Source organism: Medicago sativa, chromosome 3 (assembly GCF_051527215.1).
Source record: "Medicago sativa cultivar Bolivia chromosome 3, Bolivia_mono, whole genome shotgun sequence".
Taxonomy (NCBI): Eukaryota; Viridiplantae; Streptophyta; class Magnoliopsida; order Fabales; family Fabaceae; genus Medicago; species Medicago sativa.
Genome location: NC_140751.1, coordinates 85,808,428 through 85,829,008, shown reverse-complemented (window position 1 = coordinate 85,829,008; position 20,581 = coordinate 85,808,428). Strand labels below are relative to the sequence as shown.

The window sequence follows — 20,581 nt, the reverse complement described above, 5'->3', positions numbered from 1 at the left end:
ATTCAATTTCAATTGTCTAGATTCAAAGCAATCTCAACTTCAATAACAATTCCAGTGTTGACATACAATGACAATGTCAATGTCAATCTCCAATACCAATGTTGACATCCAATGACAATGTCAATGTCAATCTTCAAATTCCAACTTCAATCCAATTCCAATGTCAATTTCCAATTTCAATTCCAATGACAATGTCAATGTCAATCTTTCAATTCCGGTATTGACATCCAATGACAATGTCAATGTCAATCTTTCAATTCCAATATTGACATCCAATGACAATGTCAATGTCAACCTTTCAATTCCAATGTTGACATCCAATGACAACGTCAATGTCAATTTTCAATCCAATTTCAATGTCAAATTCCAATTTCAATCCAATCTCAATGTCAATTGCAACTTTCCAATATCCAATGTCAAATTCAATTCCAATTTCCATGTCAATGTCAATTTCAATCCCAATTTCAATGTCTATGTCTATGTCTCTGCCAATGTCAATTTTCAATTCAAATCAATGTCAATTTACTCTTGGGCCAACAAAAATGGTCATGTCTATTTTTCAAATCAAGTCAATAACAATTTACCCTCAATTGGTATCTTGTTAAGCCAGACTTTCAATTGGTATCTCATTGCTGGTCAAGTGCCGGGTTCAATCCAAAAAGAACCACTTGTACCTGCTTGTATACCTATGCTTCCGGTCAAACGGCAAGTTCGATAGAACAGTTTGTACCCAGCTTATGCTTTGCTTCCGGTCAAACGGCAAGTTCGATAGAACAGTTTGTACCCAGCTTATGCTTTGTTATCAGTCAGACGGCAAGTTCAATCTGAAGAACAGTTTGTACCCAGCTTATGCTTTGTTATCGGTCAAACGACAAGTTCGATCTAAGAGAACAGTCTGCACTCTCCCACATGATGTGGTGATAATCCAACAAGCAAGTTCGATCCAAAGAAGCAGCTTGTATCAATCCTCTTGTCTATGTCTCCAGCCAAACAGCCAGTTCAATCCAAAAGAACAGTTTGTGTCTGCCTATCTGTTTGTATCTCCAATCAAGTGTCAAGTTCGATCCAAAGAACCACTTGCATCTGCCTATATGTCTATGTTTCCGGTCAAGTGCCAAGTTCAATCCCAAGAGCAGCTTGCACCTATCTCTTGTATTGTATCCCCTGGTCAAGTGACTAGTTCGGCCCAAAGAACAACTTGCACCTTACCTTCTACTCCCTGGTTTGTCTACCCTGTCAATGTCTATCTGAATCCCCAGTGACATGACAGGTTCCATAGACTCCAGTTGTTTGTCTTGCATTCATAATCAAATATTGCATAACATTCATATCTTTGAAAGTCTGAAAGCGTATTTTTACGTCCAAAAACAGTGCAAATGTTAATATTTAAGTATCTTCGTCCCGTCAACTCTAAGACTTCGTCTCTTGACTCTCCGGACAAAGAAACTTAAATAGGGGCAGCTGTTATACCCTAATTTTGGACCTAAAAATACTAGTCAATTTTTCTTTTCTTGCATTATAAGTCATTTGAACTGTCTTTGATCAATTGCATCTTTCTCTGCATTTTATTTCAATATTCTTTGCAAAATTTACATGTAAGGGTATTTTAGTCATTTCCTATGTCAAATGTCTCTCAGTCTTTTAAAAATTTGTTTGAGTCTTTTCAAATAGTATGAATAAGTCTTCATTTCATTCTATGTCAAAATCCATTCCAAAATTTGCATTTGAAGTCATTTTTGAGTCAGTTTTGCCCCTAGGGGCATTTTGGTCATTTCAAGTGTCAAGTCACTGTTTAAATCATAAAAATTGTCTCTGAGTCTTTTAATTTTGCTTGTATAAGTCTTTGTTTCATTTTCCTGTTAAAAATCCATTTTAAATCTACATCTGAGTCTTTTTTAGTCGTTTTTAACCCTAGGGGCATTTTAGTCATTTCACACGAAATTTCGGCAGAGAGGTACTTTAAAGTACCTCATTTAGGCCATTTGTTCGTTTTAAGTCCGTTTTGTCAATTTTAGTCGTTTCACTTTACGTTGTGTTCCAATTACCATTTTTTAATTCATTTTTATTTTTATTTTTATTTTTTAGTCCTAAACTTCTAAAAATTGCATTTTTGGTCCTTCTTTCCAAGTCATCAGGTCTGTACACATGTCAGTTCCTCATTTGTCCACTTGTCCAAGAGTTTGTTACAAAATTATGCCACATGTCATTTTTTTATTTGTTCAAATTGCACAAGTGTCAGCTATAAAGCCCAGTCATCTCAGTCAATGCCAACAGACCCATTCATTCAGTGCCAACTCACACAAACACATCACAATTTTCTCTCTCTTGTTAGTTAAGATCAAGATTCAGAAATCTGAAGAAAATCTTCGAAGTTCATCAAGAACTTCGCATGAAGTTCATCTTCTCCGAACCCTAATCTCTTCAATTCTCCATCAAATCCTTCAATTCACACGCAATTCAATCCCACAGAATCCTCACAGTCCTCAAAACAGTTTCAATTTCACAGGGAACGCAAGAATGCACAAAATCACATAGGAACCCTAATTTTCCTGAATCAACAATTCGAGGCAGACTTATGGATTTCGTTACAATTCTCAGTGAATCCATTGCTGGATTCTCATCATTGAACTGTGCTTCGCAATTCTAGTGCGAATCCATCACCTACAGTGACGAATTCAAGCACGATCACGAAGTCTGGATAGCGCGAAGAGAAGAAGAAAGAACGAAGTGAATTCTGGAACGGCAAGAAGCATCAGAAAACTCAAAAGCTTTCTCAAGAATCTGTGTTCGAATCTCCACTAAAAATCCAGGTAACTTCGAAAAGACCTTTTCGTTTCACCTCAAATCTTCATCAAAGGTCCATAAACAAAAATAAACGGTGAATCCAGTGGATTAATAAGCCTTGAGGCTCATTCAGTTAAAAAAGGTTGAAAGAAGTTCAGAAAACTTGAAACCGAAACCCTAAAGTACAAATCCACGAAGATTCACGGTTTATTTTACAAATACAAGTTCATATTCATAATCAATAGAGGAAATAGTCCAGATTAGAGCCTCATTTCAAGAGATTTCGAAAAGATTTGAAAAGCTTGAAACCGTAAGTTCGAATTGTAGATCTACAAAGATTCAATGAGTTTTAGAAAAAACGAAGTAGATCTTCAAACTCAGGAAGGAAAAACGAACACATCGGTGTAAAAAGCTTTCGAAAATAGTCAAGTATGGAGTTCCGGCACGGTGGTTCCGTCACCGGAAACCTAACCGTCGCCGGAAACTTCATCGGTGTTCATATTTTTCCAGAAAGTCACGAGGTTGAAGATGAAGGTTGGGTGAGAGCTTCTCTCACTAAACCACAATGTAGAGAGAGAAGTTAGGGTTAGAAATGAGGGAAAAACCGGTTCATGGCCTTATATAGGCCACTGAACCGGTTCACCCCATGGACCAACCCGTTTCCTACCCCTACCCGGTCCATTCATTTAGTTTAAGCCCAGTTCCCATGTCTGTGCATATGCTGCTCTTTGCGCCCCCCATCTCTGCATGCTTCTTGCTAATTGTTGCTGTTCATACCCCCTGCATGTTCAAAAATCTTAGAAAAATTCCAATTAACTTTCCATAGGTTCTTGATGATGTTCTTGATGTTTTTATGACATTTTTGCATGATAAATTTTGTTAAAAAATATATGTAGCTTTTTCCTTGTTTTTTTTATTAGAATTGATCATTTTCTTGTCATTTTTAGTCCAAAAAACCCTTTAAAAAATTCCTAAAAATTCACGTAGATTTCTTGATATTTTTGTAGTATTTTGTGATAATTTTCACATGTTAAAATTGGTTAAAAAATTAGGTGTCAATTTTCTTGCTATTTTTGTCATATTTTGTGCTAAAAATAAGTGGATCTTTGCTTGATTTTAATCCAAATGGCTTGATGAATGTTGGTGACCTATACTACTTGAGTTCATAGGATTTTTAGCTACTGTTTGTGTTTAATTTTGTTGCATAATTGTGAATTTTGGTAGGTTACTTAGCTTACAAGTCATTAGGTAGTTAAATAATGTAAATATGCCCCAAATTTGTTTTAAAATGTCAAGTAGATCATGTAGCCTTAATTCCCATTCCAAAACTTGTTTCTAAACCTTTAAAATGTAATTGGAATGTGAGAATTATAGGTCACTTGGTTCTTGCATTTTATGAACAAATTTTAGCTATATTTGCACTATTTTCTATCCTTTATATTCTAGTATTTCTCTTACTCCATTTCTCTTGATATTGTCATGTGCTACTAACTCCTTTCATTTCATATTTCATAAGCATCTCCATTTCATCCCATTTTCATCTCTATTCTTCTTGCAATATAATTTGTATTAAGACTTAGAATGTAATGTTTAGGAGATTTTGTAATATTCTTTCATGCTTTTAATTTCTTGGCAAAGAGGCCATAGAATGTATCTAGGGTATGATGTAAAGGACAATGGACTCTAATGATGTACACCGACACAAGCACCGACACATGCACACACACCACTATAGCTAGAATATGCATGTTTAGATGTATGTTTAGGATTGTATGTTTAGATGAATGCCTAGGACTTATGCTTAGAAAAAACCAACTTTCCAAACAAATGTGAACAACTTCACACAAATTTTTTTTTCAAATAAACCTTGGGATCCAATATCCCATTGAATTTTCCTTTTATTTTCTTAATCAAAAATCCAATGAAAATAATCATACTTTGACTTGTTTTTGCAAATGACTAATTCAACCTCACAATTTTCCAATCTCATGCCCTTGAGGCCTCTTTCTATTCTTCAAACTCCATTTTCAAACTTAAAATCAACCAACAAAAACAAAAACATTTTTGGAAGAGAACTACGGTGGATTTGATCCCTTAATCGGGTACGTAGGCAAGGAACCAAAATTCCTTCAATTCAACTAAAATAAAAATCCAAAAACATTCTTCTCCCTCCAATTCTTCATTTAGAACATTCTTAGGTTTAATAAACATTTTCAAAATAGCATTTAAAAATAAAGCGCGCGCGTAGAAGTTAAAGACGGTTCCTATAGGTTACTATAGTCGTTATGGGTGCCTAACACCTTCCCGTAGCGAAAACAACTCCCGGACCTCGATTCTCAAGGGTTTTGCTTACTTTTTCCCTTCCCAAGAAAAAATAAGATATCACCGGTTTGAAAGGTTCAAACGTAATCAATGTTTGACACCCGAAAACCAAGATAAAACATCAACAATGACTAATCCATATCTACTTCCATATAGGGATGCAGTACTCACTGGTCCAAATAAATCAATATGGAGTAATTCTAAAGGTCTTGAGGTTGAAACAATGTCTTTGGTTTTAAAAGATGATTTCACAATTTTCCCTCTCTGACATGCACCACAGAGTGCATCTGAATGATAGTCAATGTCTGGTAGCCCTTTCACAAGTTGTAACTTACTCAGCTTAGAGATTAACCTCCAGTTAGCATGTCCCAACCTTCTGTGCCACATCCATTTCTTATCATTCACTGATAGTAGGCAAACCACCTTCTGATCAGCCAGTTCAGAAAAATTGATTTTATAGACATTGTCAACTCTCTTCCCCTTGAACACAATGGATTTGTCTTTCTTGTTGATTACTGTACAGTTGGGTTTTTCAAAAAGCACATCATAACCATTGTCACAAAATTGACTAATGCTCAAAAGGTTATGTTCAAGACCATCTACCAACCATACATTATTAATTGAGGTAGAGGAATTACCAATAGTTCCTGTACCTATGATCTTGCCTGACTGGTTGCCCCTAAATTTCACATTTCCTCCCTCTTTCATTGTTAGGCTGAGGAACATGGACTTGTCTCCTGTCATGTGTCTTGAGCAACCGCTGTCTAGGTACCATGATCTTTGCTTTGGCACTGCTCTTAGACATACCTGCATCATTGACATTTTTAGATTTAGGTACCCATTGTTCTATGGGTCCTGGACGGTTAGTACTTAAGGCTTTACTCTTCACTTCTTGTACCTTGTGCTGTGAGTTGGGTTGCTTCTGATTAACCATCACCTTAGGTTTTGGTACTTCAGAAGCAGTAACTGTCTTCTTCTGAAACTTAGACTTCAGAACCCCAGATTTTGGTTTCACCAGACTCTGAGGAATAGGTTCTGATCTTTTCAGGATCCTGACCTTTGAAGTCTTGGAATCAGATTTGATCATACCCTTTGACTTAGAGTTCTTTGGCTTCAAAGTAATCTTAGCCTTAGGACTAGAAGCTTCAGGTTCTGATTGAACAACAGTTTCCAACTCAGCCCCTTCTGGTACAAAGAATGTTTTCAGACCTTCCTTGATGCATTCACAACAAGATTTTAGATTGGTTTTCTCAAGTTTCACTTCTGGAAAACCAATTCCTCTGCCATTGTTCTTGTAAATGCTATAAATCATAGAAGCCACTCTGCTTCTGTCAATGCCAGATATAATAAAATCTTCAAGAGCAATTTCATGGTTACTTAAAGGTTTTTCATTACACTTTTCTTGTAGCTTCTGACATAAGAACCTGAGCTGATCTTCATATGTTTTACACATGAAGTCAAAGCCCCTAAGTCCTTGTTCAGAAGCTTTCAGATCCAATAGAGTTGATTTTTGCTGTTGTACCAAATCAGCATATTTTTCTTTTAAATCCTTCAACTCATTGGTTCTTACTTCAAAATGTGTAAGAAGTTCTTTAAGTGACTCAACAAGTTCATCTCTGGGAATTTTGGAATATACCTCGTTTTCATCTTCTGAGTCTGAATCTGATCCAGCTTCTGAAGTTGCTGTTGCTACCAACCCAACAGCTACCTTTGCATCTTCATCAGCTTCCTCTTTATCAGATCCAGATTCACTACCCAAATCATCCCAGGTTGCCATTAAACTCTGCTTAATCTGCTTCTTGAGTTTGCTTGGTTTGAATGTAGACCTCTTTGACTTGTCCTTTGACTTTTCTCTTTGAAGATCAGGGCATTCAGCAATGAAGTGTCCAGGCTTCTTACAGTTGAAGCATCCCTTCTGATCTTCTTTCTTTGAGCTTCTGGAGTTACCCCTTCTGGAGAGAAACTTTCTGTTCTTCTTGGCCAGATATTGAAGTCTGTTTGAGAGCATGGCCATTTCAGCAGCATCTGGTTCAGAATCTAAACTTGACTGTTCTTCCTCTTCAAATTCAACCACTTTGAGAGCTTTTGATGACTTGCCTTTGGATGGAAGAGCTATTGATTTACTCTTCTTAGTAGACTCATGTTCATTAAGACTTAACTCATGAACTTTAAGAGAACTAACAAGATCTTCGACACTTAAAGTGTTTAAATCTTTAGCTTCCTCAATGGCAGTCACTTTTGGTCTCCATCTGGCAGGTAAGCTTCTGAGTATCTTGCTTACATGATCAGAAGCAACATAGCTCTTCTTTAGAATCTGTAGCCCAGAAACTAAGGTTTGAAACCTTGAGTACATCTCCTCAATAGTTTCATCATCCTTCATCTTGAATAACTCATACTGATGTACAAGCAGGAGAGCCTTTGCTTCTTTGACCTTCTTGCTCCCTTCATAATTTGAACAGAGAGAAGCAAACATAGCTTTAGCAGTGGATTTGTCACTCATCTTCATATACTCTGCTTTGGGTATGGCAGTGACAAGGGCTCCTCTGATAATATGATGCTTCTTGTAAAGTTTCCTCAGTTCTGGAGTATGTTTCTTTCTATCCACAGCAGCTCCTTCTTCATCAAGGACTAAATCACCAACACCATCTTCCAGAATATCCCATAATTCTTCATCCAGGCTCATGATGTAACTGTAAAAGTTGGTCTTCCACCAAGAGAACTCTTCAGCATCTCCATTGAACTTTGGAACTTTTCCAACACTGGTTTTCTTACTATCACTATAATCATGTGAGACATGTTTATAGCTAGTATCACTAGAACCAGTAGGAGGAGGAGTAGACATGTTTTTCTCAGATCTTTGACCGTTGCACGGTTAAGTGATACACAACAGACCAAGGCTCTAGATACCAATTGAAGGTGAGAAAAACACAAGAAGGGGGGTTGAATTGTGTTTTTAAAAATTCTTCGTTTCTCCTAAAAACTGAACACACTGATCAGAAGCTAGGTGAGACAGCTTCTGAAGTGATAATCAGAATCTAAATGCAGCGGAATAAAACAGAGAGAGAGAAGAAGAACGACACAAAGCAATTATACTGGTTCCTTCCACAATCCGGAAGTAGTCCAGTCCCCCTTGCACTTCCAAGGAGATTTCACTATGAGTAATATCTGATTACAAATGCTCAAGCACACAAGCAAGAGACTTCCAATGCTCAAGCACACAAGCAAGAGACTTCCTTTGCTCAAGAACACAATCAAGAGACTTCCTGCTCAAGCACAACTGCAAGAGACTTCCTAACTAAACAAAATTACACAGAAAATTGTTTAAGGTTGAACACTTGAGATACAATCAGAGGTGCTCACAATGCAAATCAGATACAGACTCAATGGACTTAAGAATTTCTAAGATATGACTTTGAGACACAGAAATTCTAAGTGAATGCAGAACAATTTCAGCAGAGGTTTGGTACTTGTGAAAATCTTGTGAGTCTTTCGTTCAGCGTTCTTGCATTACCAAAACTCTAGGTCTTCACTCCTTTATATAGAGGTGTGAAAGAGACGTTGTGAAATTGCCAGCACACCAAAGAGTCGTTGTTGAAGCTTGATCTTTCACCAATGATCTTTTGCCTGATTTGGTTGTTGTCCTATGAAGAACCAATTTGAAAACCATTCCTTATCCAAATGAACATATATGCAGGCGAGACCGTATTCTGGAGCTGTTTTCTTGTCTTGAAGCGTGGACACAAAACAGAGTAGTGGAGAACGTGGTTGTACAATTCGTACAAAGTACAATGTCAACGCTTTCGTCCAAAATGCAAGCACAAGCCTTCAAACACCTTTGAAATGACCGTTGCAAAATTCCACTAATCCTTTGTTTGTGTTTTCGAATCCAATGGACAGCTTTTGCATTGATAATTCTTCAATTCTTGAATCTTTTGCAAATCCAGTTGAGATTCAGCTTCTGGTGAAATAGCTTCTGATGAGGCAGCTTCTGATGATGCAGCTTCTGATGATATGACTTCTGCAGCTTCTGATGACGCAGCTTCTGATGATGTGGCTTCTGGACCTCTTGTCTTCAGAAGCATTATTCTTCAGGAGCAGCTTTACTTCAGGAGCGGTATTTCTTCAGGAGCAGCTTGACTTCAGGAGCGCTTTGCCTTCAGAATCATCTAAGCTTCATTTTCTTTTGCTCTTTATTTGCTCATTCAGAACCAATGATGATGTAACTTTATAATTATGGTCTTGTACACTTGAACAAATATTAGCTAGTCCAATTTACAATTTTTAATACCTTGTTATCATCAAAACTCTTTAAGGTTCATTGTTAAACACATTTTGTTCCAACATGATGTTGTTGCGAAACATAGACCCTAGATATGGCATGTGTAATGGAACACAATTGTTATGTCGTGGTTTATTTAAGAATATGTTGGATGTGGAAATCCTAACAAGAAGCAATGCTGGAAAAGAGCATTATTTCTTACCCAGAATTAAATTAAAAACAAACGCGAATTCATGACTTTCCTTTGTGCTTAGTAGAAAACAATTTCCCGTTAGACTAAGTTTTGTTATTACCATAAATAAGTCACAAGGGCAGACCATTTCCAATGTCAGAATCTATCTTCCACGACATGTTTTCAGCTATGGTCAATTATATGTAGCTTTATCAAGAGGAGTTTCTCGAAATTCAACAAAAGTTCTCATTATAGAAGGGAAAATAGAAGGAGAAGATGGAGACTTTACGAAAAATGTAGTTTTTAAAGATATTCTTTTATCGCAATCATAACAATGTTTCTTTTACATAACATGTCATTTATACATTTGTTTATGATGTTTCTTTAACACAACATACACATTTATGTTATGATGTTACTAATTACTATTAGAATAAACAATAAATGATCATTTTTTTTACCTTAATTTTATATGGAGGCAAACTAAAATATGTTGAGTTTAAAATAATTTTGTTATATGCCTTGACAATATTTTGTTTATAAGTCAATATATCAATAATTTCCATAATATTTAAAAAATTTAAAAATTTAATTAAAATTATACAAACAAACATAATAAAATAACCACATGCGTTAGCGCAGTAGAAAGAGCGGACAGACGGGCACGATAGTGGCCGTCTTTCCGCTAGTGAGATTATAAAGAGAACGACGCCAGACGAGCTTTGTACGGTGTTACTTTGCAGAGGGGATACATAGAAAAGACACTTCGGGCTTCAAGTTTGTAAGTGAGCAAAAAAGAGAGTTTTAGGATAGTTTGATCTTGTCTTTGAGAACTTTAGAAGTCCTTTTTTTTTATCTTTTTTATATGCTAGGATGTGGAGATCCTTGGAGTGATGGCGAGGTAGTCGTTGGGTGACAGTTACGGGTGGTGCTGTCTTGTAACTATCAACCATTGGCTCTTGAATGTGAGATGGACCGTCAATCTATCCTTAAGGGCACAAATGCCCTCTAGAAGGGCTCAGATGCCCTTCAGAAGGGTCATGAAGCCCTAAGAGCATCCCCCTAAAGGTGCCGCCTCATCAAGCTTCTAGAAGCACCTAGAACGCTTTAAAGTAACTTAGGGCCCAAGTTGTTTGGGGCTTAAGTCACAGAAATACAAGCACACGAAAAGCTATAAATATCCCTCTTGAGATCATTCTCATGACATGACCTAAACAGACTAAACACTAGTTTCAGATATTGTACTCACCGCAAGTACATGAGAAAAAGACGTTATGAATCACATGAATCCAAAGAAACTTAATGTTCATTGTAGTAAAACGGCGTTTGTGTTATGTTTTGGACTTCGGAGAATTGGGCCTTAGTTGGGCCTTTGTTCGACATAGGTGTATTGGGTCAAATGTGTGTTTACACCCTTTTTTAGGCCAAGAAAATTGCTTTTCTGACATAGAATACTTCCTATTGACACATGTAAATGACCAAATTACCCCCCGCGGTAGTTAACTACCGTTGGTTAAAGCCCCGGTAGTTAACTGCTGTTGGACTCAGCGGTAGTTAACTACCGCTGGAAAATTGATTTTCTTTACTATCCCACTTGCCTTTCTTTACTCTGCCACTTTTTCACTTTTCCACTTGCTTTTTCACTTTTCATTACTTCATCTTCTTCATTCCTCTTCTTCATAATTCAACATCTCCTTCATCATCACAATTAAGAACAACCCAGAAAATTTTTCAGAAACAAAAAATAAATAAAACATAACAATTTATTTCAATACCCAATCACATAATTTTCCAGAAACAAAAAAAAAAACCCCAAATTGGAATTCATCTCATAGTTAACCTCTCTTCATACACTTCAATTACATCAATTCCAACATTACCAACAAATCTTGACGCCGCATAATCCTCGCCGCATTCGGAGTCGGAACAGATCTCGACGCAGCAGCAACATTAACAAATCACTGATTCTCCTCCGGTGCATAAAGTCACACATCACTGATTGTTCAACTCAGATAAATAAATTCAAAGATACCCAAATCAGATTAGATTGTTCAAATCAAACACAACACCAATTAGGATTACCCATTGTTTGTTTATTTTTTATTTTATTTTTTTGAAGAAAGATGGTCAATTGTTATTGTTAAGTTTGATAGCATTTCATTTCACACGGAAGATTTTCCCTTTTGATTCCAATGTGGCATAATTGGATGGATAGAACATAGACACCTACCTTAAATTGGACAAAGCAGCAAGAATATTTCACTCTTGAAAAAACTGGAAAAGTGGCAGAGTAAAGAAAAGCAAGTGGGATGGTAAAGAAAATCAATTTTCCAGCGGTAGTTAACTACCGTTGAATCCAGCGGCAGCTAACTACCTGCGCTTTAACCAACGGTAGTTAACTACTGTTGGGAGTAATTTGGTCATTTACTTGTGTCAATAGGAAGTATTTTATGTCAAAAAAGCAATTTTCTTAGGCCAATGTTCGATGCTAACCTGTCGAGGGCAATCCTTTGGGATGTCCAGAATAATTACCTCCCATGCTATCATTATTGTAGTGCAAGAGTGGTGACTTCGAGCACTTGTAAAAATACAGGGTAGCATAGACAAGATGTTAAAGAGACAATGTTTTGAAAATTTTCCAAGTGTTTGTTTGCAAGACACATCAAAACATATTATCGATACACACTAAAATATAATACATCAAAATATTATACACACATAAAAAAAGGGTTTATTAAGTAAATGGTCCATGTAAATATTCATAATTTTATTTTTAGTCTTTATAAAATAAAATCATACTTTTTAGTCCCTATAAAATTTTCCATCAGCATTTTTAGTCCCTATAAAAAATTTTCATTAGCATTTTTAGTCCCTGTCAAAAATTTCCATCAACATTTTGGTCCCTAAAATGCTTAAGGAAAATGTCAGAGGAACTAAAAAGTATGATTTTATTTTGTAGGGACTAAAAACAAAACTGTAAATATTTATAGGAACTAAAAACTTAATTAACCCTAAAAAAAAGGCACATGATAAAAGATGGTATGATCTTACAAACACATAGCTTAATGGGTCAGATTAAAAAGCCATATTTAATTATAGGCTCAAAAATTATTATCCAAGCACAACCTTATACGGGTTACAGGCTAAACAGATAGACATTTATTCATTTTAATTTTTTTGAAAACATTATAAAAGTCCCACAAAATTTCTTATAAGCAGTATCCTTTATTTATCCAAAAAATATAATAAATTGCAAAACAAAAGAGAAAATAAAAAAATAAAAACATGAATGTTTTGAGGTGGGGCAACCCCAGATTACCGATTTTCATCTTATATATGATCTTTTCAAGTTTTACATTCCATAAAAGTTCAAATTTTTCCTATAAAAAAAACTTGAATTTTTCTTTCTTTTAGGCTCTGTTTGGTAAAAATAGCGGATAGCTGATAAGCTAGCTGATAGCTTTTAGCTGATAAGCTAGCTGATAGCTTTTAGCTGATAAGCTAGCTGATGACTGATAAGCTAGTTGAAGTGTTTGGTAAAATTAGCGGTTTAACTAGCTGATAAATGTAAAATGACAACAAAGGACATTCTTAATTTATATTAAATTTATATCAATTAATAAACTAAATGTAGCAACACCTTTTCTATTTTCTCGACAAGATGCTATTATCTATTTATTATCATTTGTCTCTATTTTATACAAAGAATAGACATTACCAAAATGTATTATTATCTATACGGGACGACATTACCAAAATGTATTATTATCTATATGGGACATTTTGTAAAAAAAAAAATCTATATGGAATATTACCTCAAAAATCTATATGGAATATTATATACCATCTATATGTGTTATCAACGACGGATTATTTCTCTAAAAAATTGATGGATGATTATAAAAAAAATAACTAAACAGTTATCGTAAAAAAAATGGACAATTGCACTTCTTTTTTGACAAGGAACAATTATACTTTATTAATACCCTGAAAAAACATGCCAAAATTATTCCTTTTATTGTTTTAATCTTTATGGCTACATTTAATACATATAAATTATAATAAATAAAGAAGGGGTAAAAACGGATTTACATAAAACAAAAAGGGTAATAATGGAAGAAAAAAGAATAAGCTATAAGCTATAAGCTCAAACGCTACTTGGAATAGCTTCTGAAAAATAGCTTATAAGCTCGTTGAAATTCGTGAAATAAGCTATAAGCTCATTGTAAAAAAAGTTACCAAACAGAGCTTATTTTGTCAAATGAGCTTATAAGCTATAAGCTATAAGCTATAAGCTCTTTTGGTGGTCTTACCAAACAGACCCTTAGTATCTATCCATTGAACTACCTTGTAATTGATTCCATCAAATAAAATACGTGTGTGGCAAAAGAAAGATAAAGTTTTAGTGCTTAATAAATTGAACTAATTTATTTAGCATCTTAAGTTATGCAGGAAAAAATGGGCTACCAACTACCTATACGAGCTAGCCTTAATGGGTGGCAGACTATTTTTTCCGGTGGTGGTTGGGATTCGAACCCCGGACCCCGGACCTTGTATATTTTATGTATTGTCATACCAACTGAGTTAAGCTCACGAGGACAGGTAGCAGACTATTTAGTACCGGGATAAAAAGAACTTAAATAATTCTGATTGGAATTTTAAGACCTAAACCCTACGTTTTATATGGGTTGACGACTCGTCCCATACATACTATCCCATCATGACGTTTCTACATGTGTCAAACCCCACCAAAAAGAATATTAATTTAAACTCTTCACCAAGGTAGTCAAGATTCTCAAAATCATCACAACATATGTAAGAATGGACTGCGATACTAAGTTAATAAGGTGTTAGGATCCTCTCCATTTATGACTTTATCCATTTCTTATATTTAGAGAGATAAAGACACGCAATTTTTTTATTAAAGTAAAAAATAATTAATGATGGTGGGATCCACTTAGTGATAGGACCCACAATATATTTTTTGTGTGTATCTCTTTATTAATGACATACTCCATTTATTTTTATATATAGAGAAGATCCTTACTCGTTAACAAGAACTTCTCTAAATGATGAATTTAAAAGTACTCTTCTTCCTCTCTTCCTATCATATAAGGGAGCCTATGGACAAGTTACTTGATTCAAGCATAGCTTCCACACCAAGTGAGGAAGAAACAAGCTCGTGATCTCTTTAGATGTATTAGAACTAGAGAAAATTTCAGACTTCAAGAGATTAATTGTCCAACCTGAATTTGATTCATAAGTAGTGCAAATGTAAAGAATCTTGCAAGCTTCCGACTCTAATGCCCGAAAGAAAAGGATATCATCATATCATATGTAAAAAGCAAATGTGAAATACAAGATGTTCTTCTACAAACCTTTGAACCACTTGGGAGATATAAAACCAATTGGATTGCTATCAACAATGCTGGAATAATTAACCGTGTTTTAACACAAAATTCCGTTCCATCCATTTACTGATTTACAATCATAACCCATCTTTATCGTCCTCAAATAACTCCAATCAATCATATTATATGCCTTGCTAATATCAATACTCTAGGTAACATTCTTGGCTTATCCCTCATCCCATACTTCATGGCATTAAATATTTCAACTGCAACATGCACATTAAGAATTAGAGTATTACTTTTCCCACCCTATGCCTTTCCTAGCGCGCCCTATTTTTTTTCCCAAAATACCCTTAGTCCGGATTATATAATCCGAAGTAGTTCCGGAATACATATTCCGGATTTATTCGTGTAGTTTGACACTCCATTCACCCTGATGGTTGATGATACCAGTTATAAATATACTGGTTCGGATTATATATTCCGAAACAGCTAGAGAGTTTCCGGAAAACATAATCCGAAACGTGTAAATCACCCCGTTGAAAGTCAACAAAAGGGGGTGGTGAACAAAAGTTCCGGATTATATAATCCGGAATACGCTAAACATGTCCGGATTATATAATCCGGACTGCATCAGTACAGAGCCAGAATCCATCTGTTTTAGAGCACATTCAGTCAATGTTTTTGGCCTTTGACCATACGCAAACCAAAAAATCAAATTATAACTTCAAAATTAACAACATAATATAATTTTTAAACTTTAATAAACATAATTATCCAAATGGTACATAACAAAATAATCCAAAATATTCAAACATTAAAGTTACATAAAATAGTATCAGTCCCTAATAACTACACCTCTGCTACCACCCCTGCCACCACCTCTGCCACCACCTCTGCCACCACCCCTGCCACCCTCAGTAGCTTTCCGACGACGGTAAACTTTGGCATCATGCACCTCTCTCAAGACATCCTCCAAACGCTGTCATTCCTCACTCCCTTTCGGCACCAGACCGCTTCTCATCACAGCATAGATGTGGTCTCTGATGCGGCTCATCCTTCCGCTAAGCTGTAAGTACGCAAGGTCTCCATCATCTTGAGCAGCTCGGGCACCAAGGACCTCACGCTCTGGTGGCTGTGGCACCGGTACCGGCATGTCTGGAAGAATCATGCGTGGATGAGACACCTGGTAAAACCACTCAATGTATCCATCTTCTACCTCCACACCATGAACTGCAACCTGTCCCAACTGCTGAGGTGTCAGCGTATAATCAAGGACACGCTGAAAGCGGTTTGTGATCTCCGCCAATTTAACATCAACAGGTGCACTCTGAACAGGATGTCTCGGTATGGTCTGAACAAACCCAAACTGGCGAAGCACCCTCTCCGGCAGATATCTCACCATGCGCTCCGCATCTCAGCCATCCAGAGTAAAGGCTGACCCGCTCAAACGGACGTGTCTGACGGTGCTCTCCATATGGGGCCATGACAACCCTCGTCAAATCCAGCGCATCTAGATAGTTCCTGTAGTTGTCCACCGTGCCTAAACCATGCAGTGGCACAAAAAGCATCGCGCGTGGATACAAATTCTCCACATATCCGTCCCAGACATCCTTGCTTCCCATACCTATGAAGTGATGAAACACCCAAGCCTGCATCAAAGACAACCACATATAAATATACAAACCATATACACTTAAATTAAAAATAAAATAAAACATAGTTCTTGATTTATACCTGCAACAAACTCAGGTATCCTGCCACCTGACTGGTGTTCCAACGTGCAACATTGTTGAGCTCCTTATACAACTGAGTTAGTGCCGCAACTCCCCACGAAAAACCAGCACAAATATCAAGGTCTCTGAAGTACTTCAGGTAGACAACATCCACAACCCACTGGCTTTGGTCACTGAAGATCGTGATGCCCACCAAGTACAGCAAATATATGCGGACAGCCTGGTCCCGCAACCTCTCCACCTCCTCAGTCACACCATACTCCTCCACCAAATCCCTCTGCTCCTTCAACCGCTCCTTGAATATCCTCTCCAAGTAGTTAAATCTGCAATGTGCACCTTTGGTCTTCTCGATCTCTTTGAGTGCATCACCCAGATCAGACCCCAAGTAATCCACCATCCATTCCACTGCCTCGTCCCGTGTTATGGACCCCAAAAAAAATACGAACTAATTGAACTTGCTTGTGTAGATAAATCGAACTTACCTTCCATGATGCTTGACAAGGGTTGAAATGCGGTGCTTTTGAGCAAGAAAACTCCAAATTTGGTCAAGATTTTTGGTGTCCGAATTTTGGGATAATGTAGAGAGAAAGAGAGAGCGAGAAGTGAAACTGTAAAACTGTAAAAATGGGGGGTGAAGTTCCTTTTATACCTCGCAACTGTCCGGATTATATAATCCGGATGTTTTATCTATATTTCGGATTACATAATCCGGAGGGTATGTTGGTAATTTGCGTAGGGCACGCGAGGAGACCATAGGGTGGGAAAAGTAATACTCTAAGAATTAAGACCTCCTAAGCATAAAAAAAAGACCAAAACTCAAAAATACCCACACATAAAATCATTCAGTCTACTTTTAACGGTGCCAATCTCACTTGGTCATTTTATAGATAGTTTGCTATACTTTTAAATGGACCCCCATTAGAGGACGTTATGATTAATCCTTCATATTAGTTCGTTCTTGGATCGGATATCGAATTTAAAAAGAAAAGTTTATAGTTTTGCACAAATCAAAAGATAATTTTGATTAATATACACATAACTTTTCATGCACATCCTCTAAAAAAACAACTTCTTAAATCTTAAATTGATAAAATAAAAGTACAGTTGACCAAAAAATTTGATATAACCTTAACCTTTGAGATGATAATTTGGATATTTTTCCTCTAAAAAATTGATAGTTAAAAAGTAACTAACTAATTTTTTACGCAGAAAGTCACTTACAATGAGACTAACAAATTTGACTTTTAAAGTGAATACAATGTTCACAATTGAATATTTAAGTTTATGTAATTTGTTATGAATGGAAATTTAATATCACCCATTAACAACATGTTTATAAACAAAAATTGATATTATTCGTTCTACTTTCTAAAGTGATTTGATAAGTTTAGAGAGTGTTTCTTTTGAGAGGAAGTTAGAGAGTATTGTTTTAAAGTAGCATATATAATTCCATGAAAAAATATTTGGTACCTTTTTTCTGTGAGAAGAACTGGTGCCTTGTTTAGATACCGATATCTTGTATGAATAGTTAATTTAAAATTTAAATTTATTTTGAAATAATTAAATAATAGATATTAAGCAATATATTATATTCAACAAAGTTTGAGGGTATTCGAGCGTTTATGAGAAGAATTTAGCCTCTGTTTGAATACGCAATTGTAATCCACGTTTTTTTTCTTCCGAAATCACGGGCAGGCGTTAACGCAGAAACTCCTATGAAAAGTTGATTCTAATTAAAAGTAATTAAAAGTGAGTTGCAATTGCTTTGTATTTAAATATACGTAAAAGTGAATTGAATTATGAATTTGTGCTAGAATCAATCCTAAAATAAATACTACAAATAATAGCTTCACCTAAAATTACTTTTAGTTCACAAAATTGATTTCTCAAAAAAAAAGTCAAAAGTAATTTTATAGAGTCAAAATTACTTTTGGCAGTTAGAAAACATTTTCTAAAGACATATATAAATGAAACCGAACACTCTGTTAGCATTGATCATCAAAAAAGAGAGAAGGATTTGCTTACAACACCCCATATAGTGGGAGAGATTTCATTACAGTATACAAAACAACACATAAAAGAAGGAATCTAATAAAACTCTCTAAAATCCTTGGACTTTTGTCCCTCAACATTGTTCACAATTTGGGACAATCTTTTCAACTTTCACCATATCCAACTCCACCACCTTCTCTAACTCTAAGCTACCCTTTTCCAAGTCTCCAATTTTTGGCTCTTCCACAACCCTTGCTTTTCTGTATTTGAAGTAAACCACAAGCTGTAGAATGCTTAAGGGTGTTCCAACCACACTTGGACCCTGTAATAATCATAATACCAAAAATTAATAAAAAAAAACAATATTAATATATTTCCTTCACAAACTAATTAATCAATGAGATTAAGAAACACACCGCAACGAATACATCACGAACAAGAATTCCATAAGCTAACCAACAAACACTAGCTGAGAAAGCACACAAAGATAATGGCAGTGGCATGAATTCCACACTCTTTGTTTGTATAACTTTCTTCTGCAAAAATCAAAATATAACACTGTTATTATCTTATCTATAGTAATTATTACAATAGTACGTTCCTCTGTTTTTTGGTGATGAATTTTGAACGTGGAAGAAGAAAATGACTCACCATTGCAACAAGAGGAGAACCATACAATGCAACAGAAATACCTAAACCTATGCTTCCTACAAGTAGCTTTCTGTGAGCTGTATCATGGAATGAAAAAGCTGAAACAGCTGCAACTATGCAGAACACAAGCAGAACCGGTGTCGTGATCATAGCCACCTTCACCTGCAAATTATAAATGATGAAAACTTTAGTCAAGGTGATTAATGATAATGCTTAGCATATGTGCCAAAATCACGGTGATCCGCCGTGATTTTTGAGAAGTTATAGAGTGGCGTTTGGAAAATCACGATGGGTCACCGAGACTCTGGCATACCCAAAGTCATACAACATACACTTGATTTGTTTTGGTTGAAAAAGGTGCAACATTTTGCAAAAGAATTAAACTCGTGAAGAACTAGTATATAAGTTAATTAATTACCTTTCCTTTGGGCGAAGAATACCAGAAATATATAAGAACATAGGATAACTCAAGAGCAATTCCAACTCCATTAACCGTTACAAGAGGGAAATTTTCCCATTTGTAGCTTACAACAGGTAACCCATACCATGTGAAAAGGAGACAATTCAACAATCCAATTATGTAAGGAATGCATGAGAATTCCTCTGTGCTTTTCTTCCTTATTACTCTTTTAAATGTAACCCTGAAAATTAACCATAAAAGATTTCAATACTTCATTTTCTCCAATTAAGAGTAGTAGATGATGAATTAATTATGTTATGTAACTTACATTGGTGCAGCATAAAGTGAGACTGAGGCAGCATTGCCTGTAAGAGCACAAAGGAACTAAACTATAAGGAATCATTCGTAAGATGCTAATTAAATTAAGACAAGGAAAATTAATTAATCCTAATTAAGTAGCTTAAGCTAGCTAAATAACAAAGAACGAAATGATTTGATTCAAGTGGTTAATATGTTAATCATTTTAGTGAGACTTTCTAAAAATCAGAGAGTTAAGACAAAAACGAAACTAAGAAATGAACGAACGAAGAAATACCAAGAACAGCAACAGCCAAACGAAGTGTCTCTGACATCTTTAATTTGTTGTTTACTCTCTACTTAGAAGAAGAGATGTAATGTAATATTTTTGTTTTGAGAGAAGAGCATTGAGGACATGCTCTATTTATAGTTGTTACTTAGGACGCGTATCTAACATAGTAGTGTCCAGCTTGAAACAAAACCGTACGACAAAGAAATAAAAAAAAGTGAAAAGAAATAAGAAACTTGAAGGAGGAAAATAAGTAAGTACAGAAAAAAAAAGAAGAGGCAAAAGTGGTTTGTACATAGGTGATAATC

At 35.7% G+C, this 20,581-nt stretch overlaps 1 protein-coding gene across 1 annotated transcript; it reads right to left on the bottom strand.

Moving 5' to 3' along the window:
* Positions 1-18,612: 18,612 nt before the first annotated feature.
* On the bottom strand, positions 18,613-20,379 carry LOC146941284 (bidirectional sugar transporter SWEET3-like). Its single transcript, XM_085755050.1, has 6 exons — positions 20,283-20,379; positions 20,016-20,052; positions 19,706-19,928; positions 19,288-19,449; positions 19,053-19,172; positions 18,613-18,958 (listed from the first exon to the last, which is right to left on the bottom strand). The coding sequence occupies exons 1-6, from the start codon at positions 20,317-20,319 to the stop codon at positions 18,770-18,772; spliced, it is 768 nt and encodes a 255-aa protein (XP_085611176.1). The 5' UTR covers positions 20,320-20,379; the 3' UTR covers positions 18,613-18,769.
* Positions 20,380-20,581: the final 202 nt, after the last annotated feature.

Bases quoted from the DNA above. Each gene is read 5' to 3' on its own strand.
- LOC146941284 (XM_085755050.1), bottom strand. From the start codon at position 20,319: ATGTCAGAGACACTTCGTTTGGCTGTTGCTGTTCTTG. The intron at 19,929-20,015 runs GTAAGTTACATA...GTTAATTTTCAG, and splicing joins TCACTTTATGCTGCACCAAT to GGTTACATTTAAAAGAGTAA. The intron at 19,173-19,287 runs GTGAGTCATTTT...TGATTTTTGCAG, and splicing joins GTTCTCCTCTTGTTGCAATG to AAGAAAGTTATACAAACAAA.